General features: G+C 43.7%; 1 protein-coding gene across 1 annotated transcript; it reads right to left on the reverse strand.

Annotated features, from left to right (window-relative positions):
* Nucleotides 1–5,499: 5,499 nt before the first annotated feature.
* LOC122122343 (SNW domain-containing protein 1-like) lies at nt 5,500–7,177 on the reverse strand. Its single transcript, XM_042696503.1, has one exon. The coding sequence runs from the start codon at nt 7,175–7,177 to the stop codon at nt 5,564–5,566; it is 1,614 nt and encodes a 537-aa protein (XP_042552437.1). The 3' UTR covers nt 5,500–5,563.
* Between the last annotated feature and the right edge of the window lie 5,193 nt (nt 7,178–12,370).

Consider the following 12,370-nt stretch of genomic DNA (forward strand, 5'->3'; position numbering starts at 1 on the left):
ACCATGTCTGACCATGGAGCACTTCATCCACCACCCCTATCCCTTTGGAGACTGTTCTGACAATACATGTCTTTTCAAGCATCTCTGGTGTGGGAGACAAGCACACTTTTCCTATAGAACAGCAGAGTCTGTGGCACTGTGGCTCAAGTGGTAAAGCATTAGCCTTGAGCTGAAGAGCTAAGGCACAGCACCCAGGCTGAGAGTTCAAGCCCCATGACTGACTACATAAAAAAGAACAGAGGAAGCTGTATGGGGACCATTTCTAAGAGCTTCATGTCTATCAAGCCTTTGACTTTAGTGAAATAAGACATAGTGTACTTCTCTAGATTCTTCTTTGCTTTTAGCTTTTCTCTTTGATCAGAGCAGTATACTGCCAGAGCTGCCTTCAGCCAGAACACATGTGTTGGAACTCTTCCTCTGAATGTTTCTGTGTATTCCTTTTTTACATTTTGATTGGAAAACTTGTAGAAGGAAATAATGCATAAGATAAAATAAACTTTCTTGTCTAAACCATGTGGCAGTCTCCTTTCATCAAACCTTTCAGAAGGGAACTCAACAACCAGGCTCAGAGCATTTCGCTTCTCTCTATATTCTGAGGACATATTAAGTGGGAGGTCAGGAGAGTATTGATTATCAACCTTCCCACAGGAAAGTAAGATTACTTTGTCAGATCTAATCAGACCCTGCTCTCACCCCTCCTTAGCCCATATATTTGTCAAACACCTATTGCTACCATGTGAATCACTACAGATATCAAGCTACCCATGTTAAATTGGAACAGAAACTCTCGTTCTAAACCGTACATCTAGTCTAACATTTTGCTGAGAGTGCCTTAGAGTTTCTGCTCAGGATGGGTTTGAATCTCAGTTTTCTGCCTCCTGAGTAGGTGGATTACAAGTGTGAGCCACCAGCTTTTGCCCACATCATTTTATACAAAGCACTGAAGTATCCTCAGATTCTGGTAGCCAATGTGGTACTAGAGCCAATTGCATGTCCATACCAGGGGCAAGAACAAACGTGTGTTTTTTGGTTTGATTTGTTGTTGTTGTTGTTGTTCTAGTCCTGAGGTTTGAACTCAGGGCCTGAACACTGTCCCTGAGCTTCTTTTTGCTCAAAACTAGTGCTCTACTAGTGGGTCACAGCTCTATTTCCAGCTTTTTCTGAGTAGTTTATTAGAGAAAAGAGTCTCACAAACTTTCCTACTCAGGCTCCCTTTGAACCTCAATTCTCAGATCTCAGCCTCCTGACTAGCTAGAATAATAAACTTGAGTCACCAGTGCCCACCTACCTAGCTGGTTTTATTTTATTTATTAATTTAATTTTGGGTCCAGTTGTTGGTCAGACCTCCTTAATCCAGTCAACCAGGCACAGGGAGAGGTCAGATGTGACATTTCAAGAAACAAGCCTGAGAGGTGCTTACAATGAAGACCTATGATGGAATTAACATGGTCAACATTTCCAACAGTACTTCACATGCCGGATCTCTAGTTGGGGAGAATTGTTCCTTCTGATCTGCACTGTGACATTTTTATAGTAGCTTCTAAATAAATACATACCTACCATAGGACTTGGCAATCTCTTTCTTGGAATCAAAACAAGTATACTAAAAGTGGATGTCCATCCAAAGTCTGCAATGTGGGTGTTCCTTCCTAACAGCTTCAAGTGTCTGAGCCAAATGTCCATCCCCAGTGAATTGATAAAAACTATACATGTACTAAGTAATACTATCAAATAAACAGTTGTACTTCAATATCTTTCATATAAAAACAAAGAACTAACATTTATACAACATATAGGACAGTATTGTCCTGCTCTTCTGTGGGAAGGTTGATAATCGCTAGTTTCCTGATCTTCTTTTGAAATATACAAAAGTTGAATCTCTGAATCTCTGTTGGGTTCTCTAATGCAAGCTTCAATAAATTGAGACCACAACATCCTTCAGATAGGTAAGAGTTTATTTTATTTTATTGCTTCCAACTATGAAAGATTTTACAAAATTTACAATATTACAAAATTTTACATTACAAATAAAAATATAAAACACCAAAATGTGGAAACATCTAGAGGAAGCATCCTGAGTCAGGATGCTGTTGTTTCTTCCAAAGTTTAGCCATAGCCAGAAGTTTGAGGTTAGCTTGGCTGGCAGCTTCATCTTCTGGAAAGATGTAGTCACAGTATTCTTCCCAGCCTGTATCACACCCGTCATCAGTCAGAACCTTTCTTCTCTTCTTCACTTTCTCTGGCATGAGTCTGTCTAATCTCTCCTTATCTGATACTGTTCCAAATTCATCCTCAAAGCGTCTCCAAGATTGCAGCAGCATAAGCCTCGCTTCCTTTTCTTCACAGTTCTGCATGGTTTTGTTAGCCTCTTCATAAATCTGTCTGCATTTAGACACACTTCGGTTTTCTCCTGCAGACAACTCAAAGTGAGCCAAACTGATCCATACCTTGACATGCTGTGTCCGTTGGAGCAACTGTCGGTAAAGATTTCGTGTTCTCTCAATTTCTCCCTGTTCCATCTCAAAGTCGATGTAGGATTTCCAAAGCACCTCTGGCATGTCTAAGCGAGGCTGGCTGATGGCTAACTCATAGATTGCCCTGGCTCTCTCCACATCACCAAGGATTGTCTCTAGTTCTGCAAACTTAATCCAGGAGGTACAATTTTCAGGTGCAAATTCCAACAGCTTTGCATACAGCTTCCGGCATCTGTCAAATTCTCGAAGCTTCACTTCCAGTTCTATGTAGCCTTTAAATAACTTGCTCTTTGGACACTTGCCTATTGAAATCCCCAAAGCTCTTCTGGCAGAGGGAGCAAGACCAACCTGAGCGCCTACCTGCACTGGAGGGAGGCTGGCCCAGAGACAAAGCTGAGCACCAGCCAGAGGGCTTATATAGTGCCAGGCGGGGAGGAGGCGTGGCCACAGCGGAGGCGGAAATGACCTCAGAGCTTAGGGAGCCTCTCACTGGTGGAAACAGGCAGGGCTGAGCAGATGAGGGAGTGACTGGGCTTATCAGGGTGTGACAGGGTGGATAAGGGCGTGGCTGGGCTTAGGGAGACAGGGCTGGGTGGGTGAGGGGGTGACCTCAGAGGGTGAGGTGGTGACCTCAGAGCCTGGAGCCCTTTGCTGACTCTCATTCAGGACATTGACTGAGGAGATTACTGCTTTCCAGCAGGAGAATTCTGGAAAGGCTACCATGCTGCCCTCTCCTGGAAAGGAGGAGGAGAGCAGAAGGGGAGGGAGTGGTGTTATCCTGGGTACACAGAACATTCCAGCCTTTTGAAGATTCTCTGGGCTACTTCCTGCTGACACAGGGGTATCATTCTTAGGAATAGAATGCAGAGATGTCATCCGGATCAGGACAAGGCAGCAGAGATGGTTCCTTGATTGTGAACGTGGATATTCTTCTAGGGAAAGAAGACTTAGGAAACAGAGTCTGAATAAGAAAGGTGAAAGCTTAGTTTAGAAGTAGAGCGTCTGTTCCAATTTAACATGGGTAGCTTGATATCTTTAGTGGTTCACATGATGGCAGTAGGCTTTTGACCAATACATGGGCTAAGGAGGGATAGGAGCAAGATCTCATGAGATCTGACAAAGGATTCTTACTTTCCTGTGAGAAAATTGATCATCATTACTGTGCTGACCTCCCACTCAAAATGTCCTCAGAACATAGAGAGAAGCCAAACCCTCTGGGCCAGGTTGTTGGGCTCCCTTGTGTAGGGTTTGCCGAAAGGAGACCACCACATGGTTCGGGCAGAAAGAGTTTATTATATAGTATTTTATTTTGTTCCTTCCACAAGGAAGGAATTTTATTCTGCAAGTTTACAAATAAAAATAAAACAAAGGAAAACGTGGAAACGTTAAAAATAACTTTTCCTATTTTTTTTATTGTGAAAATACCATACAAAGGGGTTACAATCACGTGGGCAAGGTAATGAGTACATTTATTATCAAGCATTGTTGCCTCCTGCTTTGCTTCCCCTCCCCATCCCTTCCAATCTGCCACCTCCCCACCCCAGCCAAAGTTGTAAAGTTCGTTTTTTTTTAAAATTTTATTGTGAAAATACTGTACAGAGGAGTTACAATTACATGGGCAATATAGTGAATACATTTCTTATAAAGCCTCCTTATTATAGCTTCCTCCTTTGTTTACCCTTCCCATCCTTTCCCATCCTCCTTCCCCACCCACCCAATCCTCCCAAAGTTCATTTTTTTGACAAAACAACTTGTATATCTCATTGTTGCGATGGGTCTACCTGTATCCCTATTTAATCGACGTGTTTCTTCCCTTCCCCTCCACAAATTATACCAACATCAAATACAGTGAAAGCAGGGGTTATACGGTGGGAGAGGGACACACAAAGCAACAAAGAAATCATCTTATAACTATGTTAGTAACAATTGCAAGAAAGAAAAAAAATTTGAATACTCATTTTGGCGTTTATTTCACCGAACATCAATTTACGTAACCTTTTCTACTTGTCTCAGACATACACTAGTTATTGCAAATAAGGGAAACCATGGGACCTATGTTTCATTGGGCCTGGCTTACTTCACTTAATAGAATTTTTTCCAAGTCTTCCCTTTTCCTAACAAATGGGGCAATGTCCTTCTTTCTGCTGGAGGCATAGAATTCCATTCTGTATATATACCACATTTTCTTGATCCATTCATCTACTGAGGGGCATCTGGGTTGGTTCCATATCTTCGCTATGGTAAATAATGCTGCAATAAACATAGTCATGCTGGTAGCTTTAGTGTGGTCTTGTTTGTAAACACTTGGGTAAATGCCCCAAAGTGGGATTCCTGAGTCCTAGGGGAGCTCTGTGTGTAGTCTTTTGAGGAACCTCCATAGTGCTTTCCAAAGTGGTTGCACAAGTTTACACTCCCACCCACAATGCAGTAAGGTTCCCTTCTGTCCACATCCCCTTCAGCATCTGTTGTTATTAGAGTTCTTGATTATAGCTAGCCATTCTAACTGCGGTGAGGTGGTATCTCAAGGTTGTTTAGATTTGCATTTCTTTTGACTAGAGAGGTTGAGCATTTCTGCCTGTGTCTATTGGCCATCCTTCTTTCCTCTTCAGAGAAGTTTCTCTTTAAGTCTTTAGCCCACTTATTTATTGGGTAGGTGTTTCTTTGAAGATTTGTTGCTGGGGGATTTAATTTTTTGAGTTCCAGGTCTATTTTAGATATGAGACCCTTGTCCGTTGTGTGGCTAGTGAAACTCTTCTCCCAATCCGTGGGCTTTCTATTGATCTTGCGAGCTATGTCCTGTGCCATGCAGAAGCTCTGCAATTTCATGCAGCCCCATTTGTCCAAGCTTTCTTGGATTTGTTGTGTTTCTGGGTCTCTGAAGACAATTTTGGCCTGTGTCAAGCAGACCTAGGCTTTCTCCTCTTCCATCCTGTAAAATTTTCTGAGGGTCTGCTTTGACTCCGAGGTCTTAGATCCATTTGGAGTGGATCCAGATTTGGATTTTACTGTGACCCTTTCCAAAGCATATCCCCACGACTTGCATCACTAGGGTTCTGGATGAAGTTCATTGAGTGGGAAGAGAGAAGTATCTACGGCTTCCTCCTCTTCTTGCCTTCATGCTCATGCTCCTCAGGTCGGCTGGTATCTGCAAGTCTTTTGGAGCCACTGTGCTGTTTAGCTTCTTGCAGAAACTTGTCCAAACCAAAAGGATCCTCCTCAAACTGCACTGGCCCTTCTCTGGCGGTCTGCCTATGTTCTGAACCGGAAAACTCTTGAACTGGAAGAAAGCTGTTGGACTGGATTTTGGTTTTTAGGTCATCACCATCCATGTCCTTGTCCAGATTTGTCCTGGGCCTATAGATGGTCTGGGCCATGTCTTTATCACCTCTCCAGGTGAGATCATGAACGCTGTAAATGTCATCTTCTCCACCTGCAAATCCGCTGTCCATACCTTTGCACTGGTTGAAGAGCCTCTGGTCATACCAAACTTCCTTGGAGGTTCCAGGATTGGGGACACCCAGAGCAATGACTTCAGTGATATCTCGATGTTCCTTCCTCTGCGTTGGTTTCCATCTCTTCTCAGCAGCTGCCCTGGAAAGATGCCGGTTGTGCTGTCTCTGTTTTTGCCTCTCGTGCCGGATCTCCTCCCTCCCACAGGCCTCCCCATCTTCTCTGTCCACACGGGTTTTGATGCCAGCTCTCCTCTTCCTGGCTTTTTGGGCCATCACTCTAAGTTTCTCTTCATGCTTCTCTTTTGCTTTCTGAGCCCTTTTTCTCTCCACTTGGGCCCGTGTTTCCACAGCCTCCCGAGCCTTCCGATCGGCAATGTAGAGAGCTTCGGCGAGTTTGGCAAAGTTCTCATTGATGTGTACCATCTGAAGTCCTCTTGCATCGGCGGCCAGTCGCTTGTCTAAGGGAATTGTATAACCCTTTGCATTTTTCCAGTTGGAGATGCAAGGAGGAATCTTCCACTCTTGTTGCTCCTTGGCAGTCATCTTTTGGCTTGGAGAGTGCATGACAGGTGCAGGAGGAGAAGGTGGTCCCCGGGGAATCTTCTGGTTGATCCGGAACCTCGGAGGCTCCATTGGATCTGTCTGCATCTCTACCATGCGAATGAGCCTCTGTGTAGCTCCAGAGTTCAATGCCACTCCTTGCTGAGATGGTGTGTATCGCAGATACTGAGCAGGAGCCAGTTGATCAGCTGCCCGAACTGGCATGGCTGAGGCAACCTTCTGCTGCACACACTTCTCTAAGGCTACCCTTGTCTTTGCTGTGATCTCTTGAATAGCTTCTTCGCCGGGTCTCTGTGGGTCTGGATCACCGGCATTCATCCCCTCCTGTGGCAGCAGGTCAGTATATTTGCTGTAAATGACCTTGTCTTTTGACTGACCTTGTCGAGCAACTGCATCGTACCGAATTCTTCCTTCTGGATCGACCTGAATGGTCAGCGCATTGGCCCTGGTTTGTTGTCGTCCCATATCTAGTGGATACTGGGCCAAATGGATCTCTGGAAAAGCACCTCCATCTCCAAAATCTTCTAGCGAGCGAGGATTCCAACCTTTTCGGCACCCATACGGGGGAGGTTCTCTGCGTGAGGAGGCCAAGGAGGTCTGCCAGGAACTGTGAGATCTTGCCTTCTCTTCAGCTTCATGTTGGTCCTGGGATAGCTGAGTAGGTGCGGGTAAAAAGCTGGTGAGCGCCATCTTCTTTGGGAAGAGTTGATTTACCCAAAAGCAAGAGCAAGAAGGAGAACACACTGCCAGCCAGCCTGAGCTGGAAACCACAGTGCAGAGAGTGAAAGTTTAGGGCAAGGGAGAGGGATTAAATAGGGGAGGGCCAGGAGGAGGTGTGGCCACAGGGGATTCAGAAAGGACCTCAGAGCCTAGGGAGCCTCTGGGGAAAGCAGGTGTGGCCTGGCCCAAGAGGGCTTGGCAGGTTGGATCTGGGTGTGACCTTGTGGATGAGGGTGTGACTGGGTGGAGGAGGCCTGGACCTCAGAGCATTAGGCAGTGACTGGCAGTCAGAGGATGAACCCTCAGAGTTGATTACTGGTTTCCAGTAGGCCATTTGTGCTAAGGCTACTGTGCTGTCCTTCTAGGGGAGGAGGAGAGGATGGGGGGAGGGGACTATTCTCCCAGGTAGACCTTACATTCTACTCTGTTTCTAGTGATGAAGGGTTTCTGATTCTCCATGGATACACAGGGTGTTATTTTTAGGGGTATAAGCCTGAGATGTCATCAGGGTCTGGGACAAGGCACCAGTAACACTTCCTTGGCTGAGAATGCACATATGCTTCTATGGAAAGTAGTCTTAGGAGGTAGAGGCTAGATAAGAAGAAAGTTGAAAGTTTAGTATGGCTTGAGAACTTCCATTCCACTATAAATGGGTAACTGGATGTCATTAGGGTTTCCCGTGGTGGCAACAGGAGTCTAACCCAGAAGGGGCGAGGGCTGATTAAATTCTAGAAAATGATCCTGCTTTTATGTGGGAAGGTGGATAATCGCCAGTCTCCTGACCTCCTCCTTAAAGTGTCCTCGGTATCTGTAGAAAAGCCAAACCCTCTGGGCCAGGTTATTGGGCTCCCTTGTGTAGGGTTTGCCGAAAGGAGACTGCCACATGGTTCAGGCAGAAAGAGTTTATTATATTGTATTTTATTCCTTCCACAAGGAAGGAATTTTATTCTGCAAATTCACAAATAAAAATACAAAAAAGGAAAATGTGGAAAGGTAAAAAAGAAGTTTTCCATATCCGGTGTCCTGGCTAAGGGCGGCTCTGGATGGAGGAGCCAGGTTTGCATGGGGCTGGGTGTCTGGAATGCTATCGGTTGAAGCTGAATTCCATGCCCAGTACTGGGATTATCCGGTTTGTGATGTTGAGGTGGAAGCCAGTCTGTTTTAGGTCTACTTGCCCATCTGGCTGTAACATAGACTGCCGTTGGAGCTGCTGCGGCCTGGGTCATTTTCCACCTTCTGTGACTTGGTCGATGTAGGCCACTTTGGTAATGTGGAAGGGTCGTTAGCCTCTTCTTCTGGTCTCTGCAGGTTTGCATCATCCACTTTCATAACCTCATTTAGAACCTGGTCAGTATATTTGCTATAAATGACGTTACCTTTTGGCTGTCCTTGTCCAGCAATTGCATCATATTGAATTCTTCTTTTAGGATTGAACTGAATATGCAATATATTTGACCTAAATTTTATGTCATTCCCATATCTAGGAGATACTGGACCACATGGATTTCTGGAAAAGCAACTTCATCTCCAAAATCCCCTAACAATTGCGGTATCTAGCCTTTCTGTTCCCCGTAGGAGGAGGTTCTCTGTGGGAAGATACCAAGGAGGTCTGCTTTGACGTTTACATCCTGCTTCTTTTCAGCTTCAAAAGTCCTGAGATAGCTGAATAGGAGCAGGTAAAAAGCTGTTGAGTGCCATTTTCTTCAGAAAATTTTTTAACAGTTCAAAATGGTTTTCCTTGCAACTCTCCACCTTCAACTAACCCAAAAGAGCAGATACTCTCCTCAGCCTGTGTTTCAAAGGGTGAAAACCTTCATGGCCCCTGATTCAAAGGGAGGTGTTCTTCTTACCTTTTATTTGGGGTTATGTTTATTGGTTTCTGCCCCCATTCTTTCAGTCTAGCTTGTATGCCAAATCCCTGCTAGATTTGGAGTAACTGCTTGGAATTGAATAATACAATTATATCCCTTAGGGTTCTATGAGTCACCTTCAGATATTACAGATAATGTGGGTCCCTCCATCTAGCTGTTGGCTTCATTAGTCAATTTGGTCTCCACAGTCTGGGTCCAGAGTACTTAGAGAAGAGATTGTAAACAGCTGCTCACATCTTGCTCACATCTTGCTTTATTCAGGCTTAATCCTGGATCTGGTTGTTAGATGGGTTATGTCCATATCTCTCAAAAACTCCAGTTTATACTCCTAGTTACATCAGAGTCTTGGTGGTATGGAATTGAAAGAATTTTCCGGTGTCTCTTATTACTATTCATGATTAGAAAGGTGCTCTGGAAAGCTAGCTGTCTGTGCCCCCAGTCATGCTAGGTGGTGTTTGAACTTGGCTCTGGAAGTGTCCCCTCTGAGGCTGGTGGTCATCTGGGAAACACAGGATGAGCCTGTAGGGCCCATGCTCAAAGCTAAGACCTCCATTCTGAATACCTAGGGATATTGGATAGTCTCACTGTGGTCCCAATCAAGCTGGATTTGATGACTTGCCAGGCTTTCTTAGTAGGGCTTCTTGAGGCCTAGTGGAGCCTCTTTTCCCACTTACCTCTTTTTCTTAAGTATTGTTATACACAGGGGCTATAACAGATCATGGTAAGTATCACTGATCTGGGGCTTTGAGTAGGTTCCCTGTGAAGCTTATCGGCAAGAGTCTTTCCTGCTGTGTGGCCTGTTACTGGTATCTTCCACCTTGGCCAGCTATTTCCCTGAACAATTGTGGTGGCAGCTACCATAATAGTCATGTAGTGGAGTCATGTAGTTTTTAAGCTCCTTGCTATAAGTAGGGCCCAATACCTGTTCAGTCAAATCTCCTCTGCCTTTAAGCTGATGCCCCTTGGACCTCTGGAAATGAGCTTTTAGTAACAGCTGTGTTCCCAAACCTACAAACTGGGCAAGTACATCCGGGTTTTGTGAGTGCTAATCTTAGGTTTGATTCCTGAGATTTTGATAAAGGCTTTGCTGCCTGACACCATGGTACCAGTTTTTGCAAGGAGTAATTGACAAGGGGACAGGAGAAATACTGAAATCTGTCTGCCTCATTGGCAGGTAGTGAAGGAATTGAAATGCCCTGAGATTAAGTGTGAGCAGCATCTGGTTGTAACTGGGGTTCTCTGGAAGCTGAAAATCCAATATGAAGGTCGTTGAGGGTCTGTGGTCCCATATTATAGGTGGGTTCCCCTTACCACCCTATGAGTAATTTAGAATCCCTTAGATTCCTATTCTTTCTCTTGCCCTTGTGATGGTTATACAGGATTAGGTGGGCAGATTTGGAGATAACTCCGTACTTGAGGGGGGAAAGTAAGATTCATGGGGCAATCCCTGGAGTCAGATACTATCATGGAGGCCTCCCAGAGGAGAGGCTTAAAATACAATGGATTTAAAGCACACCTTGAAATGAGCTTAAGGGCATACTGATGTAAAATGTTGAAGACTAGTTGGATGTTATTTCTGTTAAAATGTTTCCTGGAATTACTACTCTGATCTTAAATTGTAAAACGTTCTTCAAAACTTTTCATTGACTTAACTGAATACTTATGGGGTATGGTTTGTTACATATATGCATAGTATCATATATGCATGGTATCATCTCAAATACTAGAAATCTCCTCCTAGATTTTTGAAATACTCAATATAATCGTCTCTCTCCTGGGCAACAAACACTAGAATTTATCTGTTCTATTGTACTTGGTGCGTTTTGGCCCATCTTTCGCTATCTTCTCTTTCTATGCTTCCCAGCTTGTGACTACCAATATTCCAAGGGGAGCTTCTTCAACTTCAAGACCATAGATTATCATTCTGTGCCTCAGCACTTAATTCTTCCAGGTTCATGCAAGTTCCAATAAATGACAGGATTTCCCTATGGCTAAATGTTATTCCATTGTGTATACAAACTACATTTTCTTTATCCACTTGTCAACTGATGTCTAAGACTCCATAGCCTGTGAATTATGAACATTATTGTGAGTAATCCTGCAGTAGACTCAGGAATACAGACAGGATTTGTTCTCTGGTTATATACCCAGTAGCCAATCCCATGTACCCAGTAGTAGATCCCATGGTAGTTGTATCTTTAAATTTTAAGGAAACATCCATATAGTTTTCTATAAGGCTGTATATAATGTTTTCCTCTCTATGAACATTTTAAAAACCTGTAAACTTAAAAACACTCTTCTAAATGTGGTAAAGTGACAATTAATTGTGGCTTTTAAGTTACATTATCCTAATTAGCAACATTTTTGTAGGCCTGTTAAGTAATTTGCATGTCTCTTGAAAGGTCTATTCAAGTTTTAGGTCCACTTTTAATTGTATATTCTCTTGATATAGAGTTTACACATTAGGAATGTTAATCTCTCATCAGCGAGTTTGTAAATGTTTTCTTCCATTCTCTACATTTTTTATTCTGTTTCTTTTGCCATGCAGAATGTTTCAATTCCATATAACCCCATTTATCTGTTTTTGCTTTGGAGATCTTATTTTTAAAAATCCTTGCTCAGGCCAATGATATGGAAAATTACCTGAAGTCTAATCCAAAAAACCAAACATGCTTCTAAACTTCCAATTCTTGAGTGTTCACACCATGCCAGAAACGGAAAATTCCACTTGACCATAGATCACAGGTTCTAGGAAAAATGCAAGCATGCCAAACTGTATAAGATGAGCTTCAGGTGTGTGTAAGGAACACACACCACTTAGGAATTTCACTTTTCCCTCTTCAGATCTGGGTCATTTCCAAAACACCCCATTATGTGACATCCAAAACATTTCTGACCCAAGCCTTCTGGAAAAGGATGACGCCTCCTGTATGAGTCTCATTGAGTCTAATGTTACAACTCGGGAACCTATCACGTGGGTTACGATCGTCCCTCTTCTCATCCTGGGCTCATCTCACTGAGTTCTCCATCTGTGCCACATTTCAGCAGTATACGCTTCTGTTCTTTTCCCACATTAAAAATAGCTTCTTTCTTGGAGCTAGGTTGAAGTAGCCCTGGATAAGGCTATGAGTAAGTCATTGTGTCTTCTCTATGTCTTGGCCTGAGCTTTCCATTCCAGATTCTGCTTCCTGCTTTTTGACCTTGTCTTTACTTTGCCTAGTTCAGCTACAGACAGTCCCCTGACCACAAGGTCTTTCTGAGGTCTATGGGAACAAGCACAATTGTAGAGCTC

The sequence above is a fragment of the Dipodomys spectabilis genome, unplaced genomic scaffold, assembly GCF_019054845.1.
Source record: "Dipodomys spectabilis isolate Male_0828 unplaced genomic scaffold, ASM1905484v1 ptg000207l, whole genome shotgun sequence".
Lineage (NCBI taxonomy): Eukaryota > Metazoa > Chordata > Mammalia > Rodentia > Heteromyidae > Dipodomys > Dipodomys spectabilis.

Excerpts from the sequence above, each read along its gene's own strand:
- LOC122122343 (XM_042696503.1), bottom strand. The coding sequence starts at position 7,177 with ATGGCGCTCACCAGCTTTTTACCCGCACCTACTCAGCTATCCCAGGAC.